The sequence below is a fragment of the Ixodes scapularis genome, unplaced genomic scaffold (genome assembly GCF_016920785.2).
Source record: "Ixodes scapularis isolate PalLabHiFi unplaced genomic scaffold, ASM1692078v2 PGA_scaffold39__5_contigs__length_11793443, whole genome shotgun sequence".
Taxonomy (NCBI): Eukaryota; Metazoa; Arthropoda; class Arachnida; order Ixodida; family Ixodidae; genus Ixodes; species Ixodes scapularis.
The window spans coordinates 1,394,109-1,414,905 of record NW_024609867.1 but is presented as its reverse complement, the minus strand read 5'-3'; the positions used below and the strand labels follow the sequence as shown (position 1 = coordinate 1,414,905).

Sequence of the window (20,797 nt, the reverse complement as noted above, 5' to 3'; positions counted from 1 at the left end):
TTCACTTTTTCTCCCGAAAAAAACTGTCTGCGTTCCCTTTTCGCTTCGCCGGAGATTGTCCCTTGATCCTTCTTTGCATTTAAACCACATTGACGTACCTGTTCGCCAGGAACACAAATTTCTGGGCATAATCCTTGACAAGAAGCTCACTTTTGTACCTCATTTGAAAGAAGTGAAGCGCAAATGCTTAAAATCATCAAACATTCTCAAGGTGTTGTCCCACAACTCGTGGGGGTCCGACAGGCGCTGCCTCCTGCGACTACAATTCCTTAGTTCGGTCTCGCCTCGACTATGGTGCAATTGTGTATGGATCTGCACGTCCATCTACACTAAAGATGCTGGATCCGGTTCATCACCTGGGGCTCCGACTGGCTACAGGTGCTTTTCGCACATCACCTGTGTTGAGTTTATATGCAGAAACCTTTCAGATGTCTCTCGAGAAGCGTAGACAGTACCTTAGCCTTTCTTATGCTTGCAGGGCCTATTCTGACCCGCAACATCCATCCTACACTAGCATCCGTACCTGTCGATTCTCTCAACTTTTTGAAAACAAGCCACATATCGTGCGTCCTATTAACTTCCGCATTCAAAGCCTTTGTGCCTCCCTCCAGTTTTCACTGAATGATGCTGTCATACTAAAGCACAAAGAAAAAGTTTCTCCGTGGGACGAATTGCCGATTTTCTGCGACTGGTCGCTCACAAAGTATGATAAACGGGCTATTTCCCCTCAAGTCCTGCAGCAGGAGTTTCAGTCGATGCAGGAGACATATAGAGATTATACTGAATTCTATACTGATGGGTCGAAATCTTCATCTTTTGTTGGTTGTGCCGTATATTCTAGTTCCTTTGAGAAAGCTTTACGAATGGATGGTATGGCAAGCATTTTCTCTGCAGAGCTTTATGGTGTCTCTCTAGCCATTGAACATATCATGAGTAACAAAATATTAAAGGCTATCCTTTTTGTCGATTCACAAAGCGTGATACAGGCTGTCTCTTCTAGACTTCCCACAAAGAATCTTCTTGTACTACATATACGGTCCAAAATAAACCGGGCTCTCAAACTCGGACACACCATAATATTCTGCTGGGTGCCCAGTCATGTTGGAATTCCAGGGAATGAGCAAGCAGATAAACTGGCTGCAGGTGCAAAGGACTCGGCAACATCTCTTGGGTTACCCTATCAGGACCTTAGGCCCCTTTGGAAGAAATCACTTTTGAAGGCATGGCAGTCGGAGTGGGACGCGGAGAGTAACAATAAACTTCATGTCATTAAGCCCATCTTGGCTCTGTGGGAGAGCTCATTCCTTAAGGAACGTCGACTGGAGGTTCTCTTATGCCGCCTGAGGATTGGCCATTCACGTCTGACTCATCTACATCTTCTTTGTGGCGAAGACGAAAAGCTCTGTGCTCATTGTGGAGAAGTACTGACAGTTTTGCACATTTTATGGCATTGTAGATTTCATCACCAACATCGCCGACAAAGTTTTCCTGAACTTTTTAGAGGTCACCTTCCATTTCATCCTATGTTTTTGCTTGGTGATCATCCTTTAGTGCCACTTAACCGTGTTATTGACTATCTTAAAAAGACCGGATATATATACATCAGCTGTAACTTTTACCATGAAAACTTTAATATCTCTTTCCTAGTATAGCCGTCTTAAGTAATTTTGTCTGGCGCAATATAGCCAAAGTCGCTCTTGCGCCATTAAACCCCAATCATCATCACATCCTGCGAATGGCACCCAGCACATTTGATACCTCGCTGCAACTCATCCGTCCAGCGATCGAACGTAAGGTGACGCCGTTCCGCGACCCGATATCAGTACACGACCGGCTTGTTATCACCAGCAGGGAAAGAGGGGGGGGGGGGGCCGGGGGGAAGGGGAAGGGAGATTGACATTACGGCGTCAGCATATCGCCATCTTGATGTTATAATAAATCTTCCGAGTGAACAAGCAGTCTTGCGGAGAATTAAAAGCAACTGCGAGGTGCACTAAGCGAGCGTTGTATGAAAAAACACGCGCGGATTACCAAGACACCTTTTTTTTTGTGATTCCAGATTCCTTGCAAATGGCGACACATTCCATAGTTCGTCTTTTAATTTTTTGGTGGGCCGATCAACAGCGGCTGGGATTGTGAAGGAAACATGTGCTGCAATGTGGAACATTGTGCAGCCCATCTACGTGAGATTTCCACAGGGCCCAACTGAATGGAAAAAGGTTAGGGACGGTACCTGTTAGGTCACACTATGCCATGCTCACTTCCTACTTTTTTTATGACCATTATTATTTCAGATTGCAGCAAAGATAGATTTACTCTGGAATTTCCCTAATTGTATTGGTTGCATTGATGGAAAACATGTCAGCATTGAAAGCCCCAGCAACTCAGTTGCAAGAAACCTGAACTATAAGAAGACATTTAGTACAGTTCTTGTGGCAGTATCTGATGCACGCTACAGGTAGGATTCATTTGATTAATTATTTAAATAAGTGTTTGTAATAGCATGGCATGTTGGTTATGAGTGTAAAGAAAGCTACCACTACTAAGGAAACAAAGATACTGCAATTTTGTACTTTATATTGCTCATATTGAATGTATCGACTTCTACCTGCTGTTTTATTTCAGCTTCACGTATGTTGACATCGGTCATTATGGCGGAGAGAGTGATGGAGGTTTTTTTTTCAAGGACGCCACTTTTCGGGGTTCTAGCTGACAGCGGATATGGCATCCCTCCTCCAGCAAATGTGGGCTCTGCAGGCCCGATCCCCTACTTAATGGTAGGGCATGAGGCGTTTCCGCTCAAGCCCTTTCTCATGAGGCCATATCCTGGGCACGGCAAGTGTTGCTATTGATTTTCGTATAGTATAGCTCACATTATTTATCTGTAAAAAAAGAAAACAGCATTGTGCTTTCTTTTTATTTAGAAATTATTGAATACTCATTTCGCACGTCATGAAATTCGTTATTTATTGAAATGTACTTTGCGGGAAATGCCATTATTTTATTCTGTTAGCAGATGCATTCGTCTATGCAGAGTCTGTTAATTTAAACCGGAAAACACGAGCGCTCAGCCGGCCAGAATTGGCACACTATTGCTCAATAGTCAGCTTAATCAGAGACAATGTTGCGCATGCGGTTTGTGGTGGTCAATACTGACGTCTCAATTTTGCATATTTCTTCAGAGCTCCAAAGGTGCTGAAACAGTGAACCTGACCGGGAAGAGCACCTGAAAATGGCCACCTTTAATTACCGGCTGAGCCGTGCCAGCCGGCTCATAGAAAATGCGTTTGGGATCATGGCCAGCGGGTGGCGAATTCTACGAAGAGCATTTCGGGCCTCGGAAAAAACAACAAAAATATTGTGAAGGCGTGCGTTGCTTTGCACAACTTTCTGCTCAAGAATTCTGCCATGTCAAGGTCAGCGTACAATCCTCCGGGCTATGCGGACAGCGAGGACTGGCAAGGAAATCTCACACATGGGTCATGGAGAAATGACAGGGGGCTGCCGTTGAGGGACATGGCAGGCCTGGGGTCCCACTCTCCCGAGTAATTGTTCCAGCAGATGGGCCGCGGGGATAAAAAAGTGATATTCAGGTTTGCAATTTCTTACTTGCGTGCATTACCGAAAATGCTATGCCTGCTGACTTTTTATTCCATTGACAGACATTGTGTAATCTTGTATTCCAGGACTGCTTTGGCAGTACGGGACTGACTGGCCACATACTTCCTCAACGATGGAAAGGTCCCGTGGCAAGAAAGAATCGTAACTCGAGCGGGACAGCAGGTAATGACCGATCATCAAAGTAACTAATTTTTCAACGAAATATTGATTTCTTCTCTGAAGGATGCTAACATCAAGTATAGAAACTGTACACGATAAAATTTGTAAGTAACGTGTGTCACAATCTTTCTTGAACGTGGACGAAGGGGGCCGAAGCACCCGCCGAGAAGAGACGACACGCAGCCTGGTGGTTGTGAGGGTGGACGATGACTGACCGAGGCGACGTACGCTCCACGGTGTTTATTGGTGCGGTGACCAATGTTGCCCGCCGAGCCTGATGGCCATCGACGGGTGGACGGGAGAGGGCGCTACATGCTTGTCACAACGTGCTTACTTAATTTGTACTATAGATCTGCAAGACTAAAGTCTTAGATAAATAACACGAACAATGACGTTTCGGTTGAGCATTCATTTCAACATCTTCATCTCAGCCTCATACAGCAGTTGATTGATCTTATGCATTACTTCACATCTTAGCTTTTGTGAAAGCAATGCCAGTTTGGATTCAATCCATTGTGCCCTCGCCGTACAGTCGTTTTTAATGACAGGCGTGTCGGTCTTGTGCGAGATGGCGTTCAATGTTGCCGAGCAGCTGTGGAGGACGCTCTGCACAGAGTCCTTGAAGTTATCCTGGCCCCGTTGCTTCTTTTTTCTGCAAAACAGTCCAAACGTTGATTTTCACGCAATTGTCTTTTTTTAATAGGAAACAACGCAAGTACCGGGATGATGGCACTTGGTCAGCAGGCCTCTTGGCTTATCTGGGCAAACCAAAGGAAGCAAATCAGCCAGGACGTACAAGAATATTGAAGACATGATTTTCTTACCGTGAAGGACCTACATCGGCTCCCGTGCCTGGGTGTTCATAGATGCTGCAAAATAAAGGCAGACTGTGAATTTGTGCTTCAGTATTCTAAGAGGAGTATGCAGTGCACCTTGCAGCACCAATAAATGATTGAGACCGCACACCTTGGGCTGTTTTCCTTTGATAGCAAGAGAGCAGGGCCATTGGAGTACCTGGATTATTTACTGCAAATGTACGGCGTTTCACTCATGGCACAGGCCATGCCACAGGAAAGAGGTTACGACAAAGCAATATAAAGTATGCTTACATTGCTTCAAAAACAACCTTAGCAGGGCTCAGGGGACAGCTGTGCGTAGAAATTTTGTTAAAGTTAGTACCACATTTTTGTTGTGCTCTGACCACAGGTAATGTAAACACGAGTGGTGTCTACCTCTCTGCGAGGTCAAGACTTGCTGCAGTCGAACTGGATGTGGAGGGCTGCTCTGTGTCCCTGCATAACAGTAGTATAAGCCTTGCTTAACAAAAACGCTGGGGCAGTGAAATTCGTAAGTTTATAAAGGATTTTTCTAGGGTAAAACGTAGCAGAGAGGAAAAGAAAAATACAGCATCATACCTATATTCCTCAACCGGCAAGTTTGTGGCGGTCCTTAATAAAACGAAAAATGTACCCTCTCAAATTAGACGCAATCATTTCACACGGTCACATGAGCACCATAGTTACACATTACCTTTCAGCGTAGTGCGGCGTGTTCTTAAGAACGTTGATCACGTCAAATAAAATCCACTTTGTTTTTACTTTCCCAACATTTCCGCTGGAGCCGCTCCTCGGTTTTTCCACGCCGGAAACAATCTTCAACCAGCGGTGCCTGACATTCTTAAATTTGGCCGCGGTTGCTTCTCCTGCATGATATATGCCTCCATTAGAAATTTAGAAACGATTTACTGCATTGTTAGTCGAAACTGCGCAAAGCAAGCCCGAGAAGCTTGCTGTGCCCAAAAAAGAGAGTCGATGCAAGGCTGTCATAACTAAGCTAGGCGCCTAGATGTCCTTCTGTTTAGAGTGATGCCATCGTTTGTAGTACCCGATGCCGACAGCACGAGCTCGCAGGGAAAATACAAAGAAATCACCGGTAACAAAAAATTGCCGTAGCACAGTCAGCGCCACGGGCGCGTGCAGAGACACACGCTTGAAAACAAAAAATACAAACAAGCGTTCGGAACAAAATTGCCAGATGTCATCACCCCAAGCAAAGTGCACATAAAGGCCCCCTAAACTAAGCCAGCTTCATATCAGCTGCTGAGCCCAACAGACACCTGTGCTTATTGCTTCGAAAGTTGCTTCGGAACCCATTACGGGACCCCCTGCGCTAACATCACGGAGTCGGCGCGAGAGGCGTTTACACAACTCAAGTGACAATGAACATGCGACAAGGGTCGCGAAAAAACTCACCGGTGAGACCGAAATCCTCGCCGATAATCGCCCATCGGTTCAGCTTTGCCGCTTTTTCCTCGAACTCTGGGTGTTTTTTATCGTATAGAAACGGGTACATCCGTACCGTTTCAATAAAGCGCTCCATCGTCCTCGTGTTGTTTTCTAGGCTCGGGGCAGAAAGAATGTTCGCTGGCTTGCCTGGGGGGCTATGTTGCGCTTTTTGCACTCCCAGGAGACTAGGTAGAGGGAAGTGACGTCAACAACTCTCTTTGGATGTGGATAGGTGGAATCGCTGATGACGGTATTTGCAGAAGAAAACAAAGAAAAAGTGAGCGGAAATCGGTAAACCGGAAGCTCTACCATTAACGGACGTGACGTCAAAATGACATATTGCCGCCCGCAGAGCTGAGAAGGCAACGCTTGGTCACGGTCTTCTAGAAGATTCCCGCTCATTCTCGCAGCAGACGTAACTTTCCTTCTGCTTTGATATTCTCGAAAGTGCCAGTTCATCCTCGCCCCGAGCGCGCGACGCTCGAACCTTCTTTGCCGAACTTTCGAGATAGTGACGCAGGGTAGATAAGCGGCTCCCGCGACCTTGTCGAGTCCGTCCCAGTCTCGCTAGCGCTCTGTAGTGCCGCCGAATCGCCGCCCGCTTTTCTGCTACCCCGACGCTCTTTCGTTACTTATTTTTGTTTGGCACAAGTTCGCCAATTAAACCTTTACTTTCAGTTCACTGTTCGCCTTCTCGTCGCCTTAATTCGTGACAATATGAATACTTTGCTATTACGTCGCTTCGAAAGAACGAGGCAAGATGAGGTGCAACGCGTCCGCGCCGTCCCGTCGAACGATGGACTGCACCCCGATATTTCAGTTGTTGTATCCGGTGGACAGGCGCAACCGGAGCCATCGGGATGCTTTTGAACTCCCAGAGCACGTATTTCGGAAGCAGTACCGCCTGGCGAAGACTTTAGTGCGGTGGCTGTGCTACGAACTCCGCGAGGAGCCGGAGCTGCAGAGACTGCGTCGGTCAAGTACTGTCATGACTGTGAAGGACCAAGTGCTGTGCGCCCTTCGGTTTTACGCTACGGGGAGCTTCCAAGGCATGGTGGCGAGCGACGAGCACATAGCACGGGACCAAGGCACGGTCAGCATTGCCTTGCGGGCCGTGTCCGTCGCTATTGTGCGCCGTCTGGGGATCCAACATGGCTGGATCCACCTTCCCCAGACGGCAAGCGAGAGGGACGACTTCGAGAGGGGCTTCCAACTACTCGGCAGGATTCCGGGCGTCATCGGGTGCATCGACGGGACGATGATCAGCATCGTCGGCCCGTCCAAGTACGACCCCACCGTCACGAAGGCTGCGTATTGGTGCAGGAAGCAGTACTACGCCCTTAAAGGGATACTGAACCGAAATTTCGAACTTACAAAACAAGGCTGGACAGATAGGCGGGACGATGCAAAACCCAAAAACATCACTCATACAGCGATATCTCTAACAGATCGCCATATTTTTAGAAAAGAAGCGCCCGACTAAACCCTGCCGACGAGGCCGACAAGGCAAAGCACGTCACGATTCTTATTCCCTCTCCTCACTACGTCTTGTGTCGAGCTGGTGAACCGAAGCGAGGAGGAGAGAAGCGAGGCCGCTCCCCCTTATTCTCAAATTCTCCCGGAGGACAGTGATGTCAGAAGCCTCGCTTGATCGGGCCCTTCTTTTCGAAAAGTGCGGCCATCCGTTTGAGATATCGATGTACGAGCAATGTTTCGGAGTTCGTAGAGTCCCGTTCAACGCTTCTAGAGACTTATTTTGCGAAATTCAAATTTCGATTCAGTATCCCTTTAACGTGATGGTGGTAAGTAACCTCTGAACGAAACTTATATTGTATGACGATGGGGATGCAGGGTAGGCATAAAGAGCTGCTCATTTTTTTTTCATCTATATAAACGTAGGTTTCATGGGGGGGATGACTGTGGGAGGGAGCGAGCTCGACACTGGACCGGACCCAACCCCCAACCCCCCCCCCCCTTTGTTTTTCTCTCTTCTTCCATGTTGTACAATATGAGCTGAAACAGCGCTCCGGACGCCGCACGCCGAGCCGTATATCGGGAGAGTTTGGTCAGTCTATGATCTCGCCGCCGTAACGCTCTCCTCCCGAGCGAGCCAATCAGCACGCGGCGCAGTGAGAGGCATGACCGCATGCGCGTGAACTCCCGGCTGCTCGCAGCTGAGTGGAGAGGGCTGCCATCTTCAATCATTCTCACGGCGGAATGCGTGGGATCGGCATCCAAATCTCGATTATTGCCTTTCATATCGCTGGCTCTGGCAAGAAAATGACATTCTGTTATTCTTCGGTGGGTTAAAAAGCTAATAAATGAAGATTTTTCGGCGTATGGCCACAAACTTTTATTCAGGCGAAAAAGAAGTCGGCCCGTAGCAGACGACGCGTAGCCTCAGCAGTGCTCTTCTCCGACCAGTCTCCGACAGCGCTGCTAAAAAATGGCGGCCGTCTCCTCCCTGCTCCCTTCTTTCTTTCTCGCTCCTTCGGCGCTCTCCTCCCTTTAATTTACTTTTCTCCTCTCCGGCGCCTTCGTCGCCACACCCACTGGCCAAACTCTCCCAATATACGGCTCTGGCCGCACGGTACTACCTGCGCCGTCTGTCGCATTGGAACGCACACTCGGCCCCAGGCTGCGCCGTGTTTGCGGAGCGATGCGATAGGCGGCGCAGGTAGTACCGTGCGGCGGCCGGAGTGCTGTTTCAGCTCATACTGTTCGCGATTGTACGTACATGCATACTTTACACAACTAGAGCGTGGCTCATTTTATGGATCCAAACTGACAGTGCCTGGTCATGTATGGCGCATTGTGTCCTACAATCACCTTAGTCGTGGATTTCTTCTTTTTGTGCTTATTAGTTTGCAAATGGTGCTTGAGGCTGGAATTCGCATTGCCTAACAGTGTGCTCTGCTAGGTCATTCGGGGAAACTACTGAGTACATATTACCTATCTTGCTTTGCTTTATCATTCGGGGAAACTACTGAGCACATATATCCTATCTCTACAACAGGTGTGTGACGCCCGCTGCCGGGTAATGTGCATCGACCCATGCTACCCAGGGTCGGTGCACGACTCCTTTGCCTGGCGCTTCTCCTGGCTCCGCGACAACTTCGAGCAAGGTCGGCTCATCGACGATGGCAGGTTCCTGCTTGGTGAGCATGCTTAAATTGTTAAATTTGTGCATGTCGGCTGAGCCTGGATTATAGGCTACAATACTATATAAACTGATGCTTCTAACATTGTTACTTGTGCATACACTGTGTACATACCCAGGAAGAAGTTGCTGCACAAAGGTGTTCTTGTTTGGCCTTTGCAGTAATAAAATGAAAAATAACTGGTGGATTAGTTGGTTAAACATGATGTGAAAAAAGCGCTGTATCCTGTCCCCTTCTCTTCCCAACCATTTGCGCTTTTTCACATCATATCAAACTTCCCAGTAAATAAAACAATATTAGAACATTTCTTTGTCTGATTGTGCAGGAGACAGCGGCTACGCCTTGGAACCTTGGCTCATCACCCCTGTCCCTGGGGTGCACACAACCTCCACCGCCAGCGGCCGGTTTAACAAGGCACATTCCTCGATGAGGTCTGTTGTGGAGCGCTGCATTGGGCTGCTGAAATCCAGATTCCGGTGCCCAGCCACCGCCATTATAACGGCGTGTGCAGTGCTCCAAAATATATGCCTTGCATCGATCGAGCCAGAACCGGAGCCAGATGCCAACTCTGACAGTCCAGAGTCGGACTCTGGGTCGAGCTCGGACGGTTCTGAGCCGGGCTCGGCGGGGTTAGAGCCAGAAGGTGGCGGGCAGGTTCCTGCCAACTTTCCGGTGCGCCTCTCAGACAGGGGGAAGGCTCTGAGGCAAGGCCTTGTGTCCCAGTTCGAGACCTGCCAAAGCCGTGCTGTCGCGGGGCCCTCTGCAGGCCGCTCTGGCAGTTCCTCACGCCAGCAGCGGCGGCGCCACCAAGGAGTCCGTCGTCGATCTAGCCTCTCTGGCAGTCCTGCCGTCCAGGGAGGCCAGCGACGACAGGGAGCCCCTCGTCGTCATTGTCGCCACCATGCCGGCGGTTCCGCAAGGGCTGAGGTGCCGTGAATACCCAAGGCCCTCATCAGCACCCGTGGTGCCAAGGGAGCTCCCCGTAGAAGTTCGTAAAACTTTTTCCAGTCCACAGGCACGACGGTTCATGAACTGCGCAGTCTCTTGAGTTCCTGCTCCTCACAGTTTTCAGCACAGCCATTGTGCAACCCTTGCAGAAGGATGGTGCTGCTTCCGAAATATGTATTTTGGGATTTTAAGTGTGTAACGGTGGTTCCAAAGGTGTACCTCTCCATAGAATAACCTTTTATTTTGCAACAGATATGAGATAATGAGTATCATGTGTCCATGATCGTGGTTGGTTAGTTGAGTTCATATGGCAAACACAGACAGGCCGCCTTATTTTCCCCACGGCAAACTCTGTTATTTTATGTCATGTATTTCTTCGTGTGTTATTGGGTATTGGCTTGTGTAACAGGTATGACCAAGTAACCTGGGAGCAAAACATTTTGCCTCTTTTTGAAACGATCTCATTTTTCCCTGTGCTTCATTCTGTTCTTCCTTCCCAGGTGTGCCACATTTTTATGTATTCTTTGTGAGTATAGAATTTCGATATATTTTTCTTGTTTACAAAGGGGGTACACATAAGTGGATTGTGACAGAGATAGTCTTTTAGCAATAAAAATCTTTGCAAACATTGCAAATTTCTTTCTTGCACAAAATGCTACTACACGTTGCAGTACAGAACTATGTGCAAGTGAAAACAAACTTCTGTTTTTTTTTTATGTGACAGTTCGACGAAAGATGTTATTGCAGCCACTTGAGGCGCTTTCGTATAAAACAGTATATACAAATAACCACAATCTCCAAGGAACATAAGTTGACAGTTCACGAAAGACGTTGCTGCGGCCACTTCAGGCACTGTCATATAAAACATTATATACAGATAACAACATTCGCCAGAGAACATAGATTGACAGGTCATGAAAGATTTTATTGCAGCCATTGGGGGCATTGTCATTAAAAATATATACAAAAAAAAGATCCTTTTGGATGTGAGAAAAGAAAGGTACAGTAATCAACACTTAGTTGTTGTGATCCTCTCAAGGCTGGGCCAGGTGCTGGGCCAGGTGCTGGGCCTGGGGCTCGGCCTGGGGTTCGGCCTGGGCCTCGGCCTGAGGCTGGGCCTGGGGCTGGGCCTGGGGCTCGGCCTGGGGCTCGGCCTGGGGCTGGGCCTGGGCCTGGGGCTGAGGCTGACGCAGAGCGTGGCTGGACAGCAGGAGGATGACCTCTCGCATGAAGGCAGCGTTTTGCTGCATGGAGAAGACCCCCTCCTGGATGTTGTCTGCGATCCGGTCCATGCTCTGCGCCTGCTGCTCCACGTGCTGCGCCAGCTGCCCCACGTTCTGTGCCAGCTGGTCCAGCCGCTCCAGGACCTGCCCCATGCCGAGCGTGATCTGAAACATGATTTGCAGATTTCTTGACTTCCAACATCTCATACAGGTTACGAAGACTTTGCTGACACCAACTATTGGTACCTTATGTGTAAAGTAAGTCTGTGTTTAATCATGTTACTGTGCTTCAGGGATTTGTCAACATTACCTGTCCCTGGAACCTTTCGTCTCGTATCGCGGCCTGCGTTGGCGTCGAGCAGGCGCTGCTGGTTAGCCACGGCCGAAAAGGCCGCCTCGTCCCGCTGCTCCTGTCGAGAGACTCGAGGGACTCGACGAGGCACCCTTGGTCGAACCGTGGCTCGCCGTGCTCGAGGCCGTGTCATTTCTGCAGGAAAACATAGTTTAGATCAGTAATAAGTGTGGTCATGTTCATGTTGCTGACGGTTTTAGTTCCCCTTACTCAAGTCAAGTATCTTACGCGTTGAGGTAGATGCCTCCTGATTCGCGTCCTCCTCCTCATCCGCCTCCTCCTCGAGCACCTCCCCCGCATCCTGCGAAGCTGGGTGCTCCTCTGCCGGGGCGCCCACAGACTGCGCCTACAAGGCACATTTATCGTTACGTGTTTGCACTGCATGCCCTGTAACATGTGCAATCTCTTTAGTTTTTTTATGGAATCAAATGGAGCTATGCTCCAGCTTTAGATTCTACACAGGTTTGCCCCTGTAGTAACTTTTGTAGTTTGCTGTAAAAACAATACTGCAAATGAATGACTTGTGGTAAACCTCTTGTGAGCGCCAGGCAAGTAGCTGCTCCCTTTCGTGTGCGTATTACCCTATAAGAGTTGTACATGTTGCATACTGTCGGGAAAAACAGATAAGTAGATGATTCATTGCAGCAGCTGAATGTTGCTGGTAGTGCTGTGGCTGACGCTAGGATGTACCACTCCCATTTACATGTCATTTCAATCACCTTTTATGTAAACTAACCACCTTACTACAGCTCTCATCAATGTTTCTAGGTCTAAGCAAAGTTGGGGCCGAACCCAGGAAAAGTATTTGGCAGTCCATGATGAATTTTGAAGCTCAGACTCCTCCTCCTCTCCTGGATATGGCCTTGAGCCCAGGAACTATTTACATACACGTCCCATAGTTTTTAATAGTTATCACACGTGCAGTCCTTTCAGGGTCAGCCTGTACAGGGACAAGTCAATTTTCCCTCTGTACACCCTAGAGTTGGCGGGATTTTGAAAGGGACCGATAAATAAATTAACGATTTATTGCTTATATTTATCACTTTAAACAATGACTATTGTAACCCACCAATAAAACTATCAACAAATGTTCGGAAAGCTTAACCCAATTTTGGGACCACGTAGGTAACGAAGTGCCAATCCTGCTTTCTTCACTTCTTTCTCAGGTAAGTTCATTGAAATTTTAATGCAATGCTTCCATTAGTTTTAAAATACAGATTTAAGCGTTCACTTCATACACTTGCCCCGCCTCCTGGAACTCTGCAGAAATAAGCAATACATGTAGATTGTTGTGCTGTTCCCTGGTCAAGTACGTACCTCCTCCTCCGGAAAGTAGGGGGCACGAAACCCGGGGGCGCCCAGGGCAGAGTCTACACCGACAATGCACAGGATGCGGGAGTAGGTTGATGAGAGCCGCGCCCGGGAGGAGCCTCCCCCCGTTTTGCGGCTGTGAATGCAAAATATGTATCAATAACTCTGTCCCGAGTGTTTATCTTCTGCCTAGCTTACCTCTCAGCCTCGACTACTGCGCACCGCTTGCGGGCTTTGGAGACGCGGTTCATCCAAACCCTCTTCCACCGCTCTGTGCTGCGCGGCGGCCCGAGGTGGCTCAGCCGGCAGGTCAACTCGGCCCACAACCTTGCCTTGTCATCTCTGGTCAGGCTAGGCGAGAGGTCAGAGGCCCCACGAGCCAGTTCGCGATGTGCAAATATAAAATTGTCCATTTCTTCTTTTTGTAATGCATTGACTGGCTCGCAGGGCTCTCTCTCGCTTGCCTGATCAGACATGACAGACATGATTGAGGCGGTAAATTGTCGTCTGCTATCTGTTTTCGAAAAACGCGCGCGTCCGCATCCCGCAATTGTTGCCGGCAGCTTTTACATCACATAACTTCGGTTTCACTTTTCTTTTCAGTCCAACTAAAGAAAAACGTGCTAATTTCATCAGCATTCAAAGTTTTTTTTTATTTACGACGCCGTGTAAAATAAATTATATGTGACGGTGAGAGTCGCACTCCCTTGGCTACTGTCGGCTCGATACAAGTACAAGAGTCGGCTTGGTTCGCTCGTTTGGCTTTGTGTCTTCACGGCCGTGCTTCGGAAGTGTGTCGTAGTTAATTACTGCGATGTCGTCATGGCGTCAGAAGGTGAGTTTCCGCGAACCGTGGTGTTGCTAAGAAACGTTCATTCACACCTACGTCACTTCCCTCTCCCTAGTCTCCTGGGAGTGCAAAAAGTGCAACATAGCCCCCCAGAACTCGCCACTACTCGGTGGCGCAACTTTCTCGCGAAAGTGTTGCCATGGCATCCCACGTGACTAGATGTGACGCCTCTGATTGGCGCGTCTGTGCCAGCGGCACGCAGCATACCACAAGAAATAGTGCAGGGAGCCATTACCTCGCGGCAGGAAAATCTTTCTCTCGACCGATTTTGCGGAACGCGTTTTCTACGCAATCGGCGCGCCGCGCGCGTTTTCTCGCTAGTGTGGGCAGCCCTTAACAATAAACTTCATGTCATTAAGCCCATCTGGGCTCTGTGGGAGAGCTCGTTCCATAAGAAACGTCGACTGGAGGTTTTATTATGCCGCCTGAGGATTGGCCATTCACGTCTGACTCATCTACATCTTTGTGGCGAAGACGAAAAGTTTTGTGCCCATTGTGGAGAAGTACTGACAGTTTTACACATTTATGGCATTGTAGATTTTATCACCGACATCGCCGACAAAGTTTTCCTGAGCTTTTTAGAGGTAACCTTCCATTTCATCCTTTGCTTCTGCTTGGTGATCATCCTTTAGTGTCACTTCACCGTGTTTTTGACTTTCTTAAGAAGACTGGATATATGCATCAGCTGTAACTTTACCATGAAAACTCTCTAATATATCCTTCCTAGTATAGCCATCTTAAGTAATGTTGTCTGGCGCAATATGGCCTAAGTTGCTTGTGCACCGTAAAACCCCAATCATCATCATCACCGACTTGGCACATAAAATAATCATCCATTAAACTAAATTATACGTGGCTGGACTCGGCAGTACTGGGCTCGGCGGTGCTGGGCTCGGCGGGGCGGGCGGGGCGGGACGGGGCTGGACTAGGCTGGGCTGCACGAGGGGTGGCTGGGCAGGGCTCGGCATGTCTTGGCTTCGCTGGGCTCGGCTTCTCTCGGCAGTCAGCAGCAGAACGACTTCGACGAGCACGCGGATCGCGAGCTTGCTCCTGGTTCGCTTCCGCAACAGCCTCCATGCGGTGGCTGAGGGTCTCGATGGAACGCAGGACCTGGAAAGACGGGGCATTTAATGTGCAGCAACAACATATTTCTAGACACCCAGAGGGCGTGAAAACCCTGCATATGTCACAGTTCGGTTTGCATTATGCTTTTGTGGACCTCCATTGCCCTCTGCTGCACTCCCACTTTCACAGTGGCATCTTTGTTAAACTTGTACCTATTTAGTAATCCTACACAGTTCTATGTTTGAGCCAATACCTGGACTTGGAATTCCACGTCCCGCGCACCCCTCGTCTCGTTCTGCTGCAGCTGGAGAGTTTGGTTGGCGACAGTCTGCATGGCAGCCTCGTCGTGCCGCTCCTGCCTCGACAATCGGGGGGTGGCACGAGGCGCCGTGGGCTGCACCCGGGGCCTTGCAGCTGGCCTCACATCTGACAGGAAACAAAGAATGCTTCTGTCATATCACACAATCCTAGTTGTCTTCATAAGAGATCTCACCCCGTCAGGTGGAGGGCACCGGCTCGGCTGCCTGCTGCCCGTGACCTGTCTGGGCACCTGCAGGTCTCCCCTAGAAGGGAATTGATAAGTTTCAGTCAGGACACGGGACTTGTCTGCATTTTCTAGATATTGAGAGTGGGTTTGTTGAGGCTGCATTCTACTCAGAGGAAACAAAATTAGACTGTTCTAGAGGTAGTGCCATTCATGTCAAGGATTGACTCCCCAAATATGTCTAGTGGCAGCTCGAAAGGTTGCACTTCTCCCGTTTTTGTGAAAATGTACCTCTGTGATACAGAAATTGAATCTTACGACAGCGTGCACACAATACAAGTGAGGGTTGCAACAACTACAAAAGCAAGAAGAAAAAGGACTACACAAAAACTACATTTGTTTTTGGCCTTAGAAACTCCAGTATTACTGCAATAAATAGTGTTTTTTGTCGTAAGTGCTTTTGTTTTAGATTTTGCCTTTATGTGGATGAATTAATCCGCCCTCCGATTCGCTAAATTATAAAAAGTGCCAGCACCTTTAATGCATATATTCACGTTCATATTTATCACATTTCACTGCGGTATACATCTTAGCTCACTGATAATAAAACCCTGCACGGACATTCTCCTCCGTATTGGGATTGAACAGCTACATGTGCAATAGTATGTTATGTTCAAGTGTGCACTCACCTCGGCCTCCTCCTCAAAAGCCGGGATGGAAAACCCAGGGGCGCCCAGGGCCGAGTCCTCGCCCACCAGTGTCAAAATGCGTGCGTATGACGACGCCAGTGAGCGCACCCGGCCGCCTCCTCCCCCTGTTTGCCTGCGAGTAAAGGAAGTGATTCAATAGCTTGGTCCTCACTATGAGTAGACTACGCAAATTACCTCGCCTTTTTCGCCAGCTTGGCTGCCCGCGCCTTTGACACCCGCACGGCCCAGTAACGTTTCCATTAGCTCGGTCCAGAGACGAACTTTGTCGTCTCTGGACAGGCTGGGGCTAAGCTCAGTTGCACCGCGTACCAGAGAGGGGTTCTCGAACATAAATGTATCGAGTTCCTGCTGGGCCGCGGTCACGCGTTGCCTGCTCCCATCGTCCGTGTTGTTTGAACCATAGTTCCTGAAACCTTTTATCATCGCTCCGCAGCCAATGAGATAGCCGCATTAGCCGATGAGAACGCCGAGGAACCAATCACGACGCAAGAAGAGTGAGCAAGACAGGCCACATCCTCCCGTTTCTTGAGCCGTCATCAGCGACAGTGATTTGAACTAGGCGCTCATCCGCGTCCCGCATGTTCTAACCTTTTATGCGAGAGTACTGTTGTGTATTGTGTGAATTATTGAACACTGTCTAGTTTCGGTTTCAGATGCTCGGTTGGCAACATGGTGTCCTTGTGTGTGTATACACCTTTCCAAAAAACACTCGACCCCAGGGGCAACAGACCGTTCTCGAGCCCAGTCACTGAGTTTGAGGCTAGACTCTCACCGGCGTCCCTCCTAACCCTAACCGAGTGGACTGTGATTTCAATAGGCGCAGCCTGCGTAGGCGCAGTTTCAAACGCTGCTGGCAGCTAAATTCTCGTCTTTTCGAACCCAGGGATCCTGGGTTCGAGCCCCACCCCTGCCCGTTTCGATCTGGATGAGCATCGTACCGGCGTGCGGTCGTGTATCACTACTGCGTGATGCACGTTAAAGGGCAACTCCACTCAAAAAGTCGACCCTATCGAAATGACTGATATCGCTTTAGGAGGTCAAAATACGGTCATACCCAAAATATCACGTCAAACCGACGCCGCGTTACCGATTAAAACCAATATTAAAAATGCTCTCCCGGCTCGGTTAGCGGCCCGAAAGCGGGTGAGCAACGCTGGCACCGGGTGAGCTAGTGAAGCAACACTGGGCAATGACGTAGGTCTAGTCCTACGCTCTCGTACGGACGCTGCGAACGCTTCGTTTCCCGTGGCATTCTGCGACTCTGCTGACGGCACGAGGTGTTTTCCACATTATCCTGTGTTCTCCTATTTTTATTAGCGTCCAGGCAGTTCCTTTAATTCCAGCATTGCTTCCGCGACAGCGCGGAAGAGAGCGAAGCGGTGCTGCTCGCTCACGCGCGCGTCGTGGAGCCGGAGAGATTCGCCGGTCTCGCGTTGGGCAATGTCGATCAGGATTTGTAGTGCTGTGGGTTTTACCAACAACCCGGTGTGCAACTCGGAGCTGCGGTTCCACCAGTTCCGAAGAGACTAGAAGAGGCACAAGGTGTGGGTCGGTGCCGTTCGCCGGATAGACTTCGGAAGACCGTTGACTCCGAGCTCCAACGCGAAGCACTGCTCCCAGCACTTCACGTCAGACACCTACACACGGGATCTGCGGCTGCTGACTGTTGCGGGTTTCACCGCGAAACAGGCGTCTTTGAAGAACGATGCGGTGCCGTCGTTGTTCGCGTACCGTTCGCCGGCTGCCCCAGCACGATCGGCCGGACGCAGCAGGTCGCGGCTGATCTAACTAGCGTGCACATAAAGGCACCTTGGCTTTAACAACTTAGACCACTTGTGGATAGATCTGTCCATCTATCTCCCATTATTTCGTTTTCTCGGTCCGCGCGCAAGAAACAAATACAGTCACGCTGCGCTGGCACCGACCGCGTCATATTTATAGCAGTCGGATTCGCTTTTCGGCCGGCAAATTTATAAATACACACTAAAAATTACTACATTTGGTGCATATTAACAAAGTGAAGCGGTAAAAAAAGAAAATGTGCATCTAACCTTCTGTTTTGAAACTCCACGTACGACTGAGCCGACCTTGTCGGCGCGTCGGCTCAGAAGCGCGGGACTAGAACTAGGTCATGCCGACGACGCGCCACTAGTATCAGTGTTGCCAAGCTGCTTCAACCGGTAGTTTCGGTTTCGCCGTGCCGACGGACCGATTCTTGCATTCGCAATATCTACAAAACTATACGCACTACCGAAAAACAAATTATATCTCGTGATTCAGGGTCGCCGGCTTCGACTAAACAGATCATAACCCAAAAATGGTAAAAATGGAGTGGAGTTGCCCTTTAAAGACCCCAGGCTAGCGGTTGTACCGCACTGGCTAAATTTCTCATCTACAGCTGGGAGACTCGTCGCCCCTGTGAGGCAGACCAAGTTTAGGCTGTATAAACACACACACAACCCAATTTTTTTCTCGTCTTTTCCCGCTATATTTTGTGTTTCATGGTACTTGTATGTTCCCGAGGACATTGAGAAAGCATTGTGCCACATTTAAAAAAAAACAAAAAAGGCAAAAAAAAACAAAAAAACTGAATTATTTTTGTTGGGTACGCGCGCGACAGAACGAATGCGACTGGAATGTATAGTTCTAGTTATTTCTTTTTTTCTTACGATAAGTTTTGACGGCGCCGCGGGATTTGCCGGATGTTAAACGACAAAGCGCTTTGCTGTCAAAAGTAAATTGCAACAGAAGAGGGCCGAAAGTCATGCATTTTTCACGCTCACAAATAACGTGTTTACCGATGGACAGGACACGGACATACGATTAAGAAAATGTTAACATTCGAACAATATATCGTACGTACCACACAATGCAGCGTTATCTGAAAAGAATATATTTGAGAAAGATCTTAAATAACAGTCACAGTCGACTACTCATTTTGACGATCGCACGGAATCCGAGATGACTTCGTTTTGGGGAGAGCTTCCTTTTCTCACAACCGCACCAAGGCAAAGAAACAAATGCGACTGACCCGTTTCTCACCCCGACCCGGACAACTATTTTTGGAGATGTCTGAGGATTCTACGCGGATTATCTCTGGGAGGGGGGAGAACAATGTTCGCAAAATCGCGTCGAGGGTCGTTCGACGTCCTTCACCTCCTTCGTTTCCCGTGAATGTAAAGCAGAAAAGCTTGAATGGCAGGCACTTACCAGCCTTATTTCTCACAATGGAAGATAACACAAAAAGGGTACGCAGCACGCATAAAAAAAATTAAGTGGAAACTTTCAAAGAGGTCGACAAAACGTCGAATGCAAAACCGCAAAAATGTAGGTAGAGAACCGCGCTGAGCGGGTCTTCACAGTCCCAGAGAGTGGCAGAAAATTTCTAGTTGATAGAGGGCGCGAGAGTCGCACCAGCCGCATCAGCAACATGGCGGCGGCCTAGGAGCGTTTTTTGGAAAGGTGTATATAAAGTATGGCGTGCTGAATAAACGGCACTGTTCTGTTTGGCATTCCGTCGGCTGCTGGCTCGTCATTACATGGCGACGAGGATGTCCTCCCCTTCGATATGTAGCGCGTAAACGGCGCCTTCCCTAACGAGCCTCGCCATGGCCTTTGCTGGTCTCGCCCCTCCGGAACCGTTCCTGCCGACACCGGGATGCCCGTCCGTACCCTGGCCGCAGTGGCATGGCATGTTCAACGACTACCTGCTTGCGTCTGGTGCTGCCGAATTTCCCCCGGAGCGACGCAAGGCCCTTCTGCTGCACTGTCTGGGAGCCGAAGGTCAGCGAATTTTCAACACACTACCTGACACGAATCCTCCAAGCACCGCCCAGGACACCGGCAAAGACGCAACGAGCAAGCCGGACGTCTACGCCATCGCCGTCGCTTCCTTGGCCCAACACTTCGCTACAACCAGCAACCTGGTCATCGAGCGACACCGCTTCCACCGGCGTTTAGAATCTCCAGGTGAGTCTGTTCATGACTTTGTTGCCGCGCTACGTGAGCTCGCAACGCCGTGTTGCTTCGCGTCACAAGAAGCACTACGAGACCAATTCGTGACCGGCGTGTCTTCTAACCGCGTTCGTGAACGCCTGTTGTTGGAAGGTTTGTCGCTGCCGTTTTCCACCGCAGTCCAGATAGCCCTTCAACAAGAACAAGCGGCCGAACAAATGAAAGAATTTTCTGCGTCTGTACAACCAGTGTCTTCGCGTACTAGCAAGTATTCCGAGCTGTTCCCTCTGCCACACATGGAAGAGCTGCTTCATGCACTGGTGGGAGCCACCCACTTTTCAAAACTTGACCTAGCTTCAGCCTACCATCAGGTCCTCCTGCACAAAGACAGCAGAGACTTAACAGCCTTCATCACCCACGACGGCTTGTTCCGCCTCAAAAGAGTTTGTTTTGGGTTGGCCTCAGCGCCACCAGCGTTCCAACGCCTGATGTCACAGATTCTTTACGGCTGTCCTGGCGTCCTCTTTTATATTGACGACGTTATTGTCTTCGGCAGGTCGTCGGGGGAACATTTGCAGAACCTGGCCAAAGTCCTGCAATGCATCAAGGATGCAGGCCTTAAACTGAATCACAATTGCATTTTCAATGTCAGAGTTGACATTTCTAGGTCACAA

The 20,797-nt window shown here is 49.2% G+C and overlaps 2 protein-coding genes and 3 long non-coding RNA genes across 6 annotated transcripts; 2 read left to right on the top strand and 3 right to left on the bottom strand.

Annotated features, from left to right (window-relative positions):
• Positions 1–3,192: 3,192 nt before the first annotated feature.
• On the top strand, positions 3,193–4,745 carry LOC115320155. Its single transcript, XR_003918599.3, has 3 exons — positions 3,193–3,593; positions 3,687–3,783; positions 4,484–4,745. It is a non-coding gene; the product is annotated as an uncharacterized LOC115320155 (long non-coding RNA).
• LOC115320157 lies at positions 4,600–5,682 on the bottom strand. 2 transcript variants are annotated; one of them, XR_003918601.2, is made up of 6 exons: positions 5,311–5,682; positions 5,196–5,228; positions 5,013–5,072; positions 4,890–4,928; positions 4,747–4,806; positions 4,600–4,649 (listed from the first exon to the last, which is right to left on the bottom strand). It is a non-coding gene; the product is annotated as an uncharacterized LOC115320157 (long non-coding RNA). The 2 variants fall into 2 exon arrangements; XR_003918600.2 differs by having other exon boundaries at positions 5,013–5,682.
• Positions 5,683–11,208: 5,526 nt separating this feature from the next.
• On the bottom strand, positions 11,209–14,818 carry LOC115320149 (coiled-coil domain-containing protein 8 homolog). The gene is made up of 6 exons (XM_042292203.1): positions 13,259–14,818; positions 13,067–13,196; positions 11,978–12,095; positions 11,708–11,884; positions 11,420–11,562; positions 11,209–11,358 (listed from the first exon to the last, which is right to left on the bottom strand). The coding sequence occupies exons 1-6, from the start codon at positions 13,543–13,545 to the stop codon at positions 11,209–11,211; spliced, it is 1,005 nt and encodes a 334-aa protein (XP_042148137.1). The 5' UTR covers positions 13,546–14,818.
• On the top strand, positions 13,868–20,790 carry LOC121836989. Its single transcript, XM_042292193.1, has 3 exons — positions 13,868–13,895; positions 19,853–20,138; positions 20,680–20,790. The coding sequence occupies exons 1-3, from the start codon at positions 13,875–13,877 to the stop codon at positions 20,748–20,750; spliced, it is 378 nt and encodes a 125-aa protein (XP_042148127.1). The 5' UTR covers positions 13,868–13,874; the 3' UTR covers positions 20,751–20,790.
• On the bottom strand, positions 14,824–16,851 carry LOC121836990. The gene is made up of 5 exons (XR_006078054.1): positions 16,344–16,851; positions 16,149–16,281; positions 15,469–15,538; positions 15,229–15,401; positions 14,824–15,020 (listed from the first exon to the last, which is right to left on the bottom strand). It is a non-coding gene; the product is annotated as an uncharacterized LOC121836990 (long non-coding RNA).
• Positions 20,791–20,797: the final 7 nt, after the last annotated feature.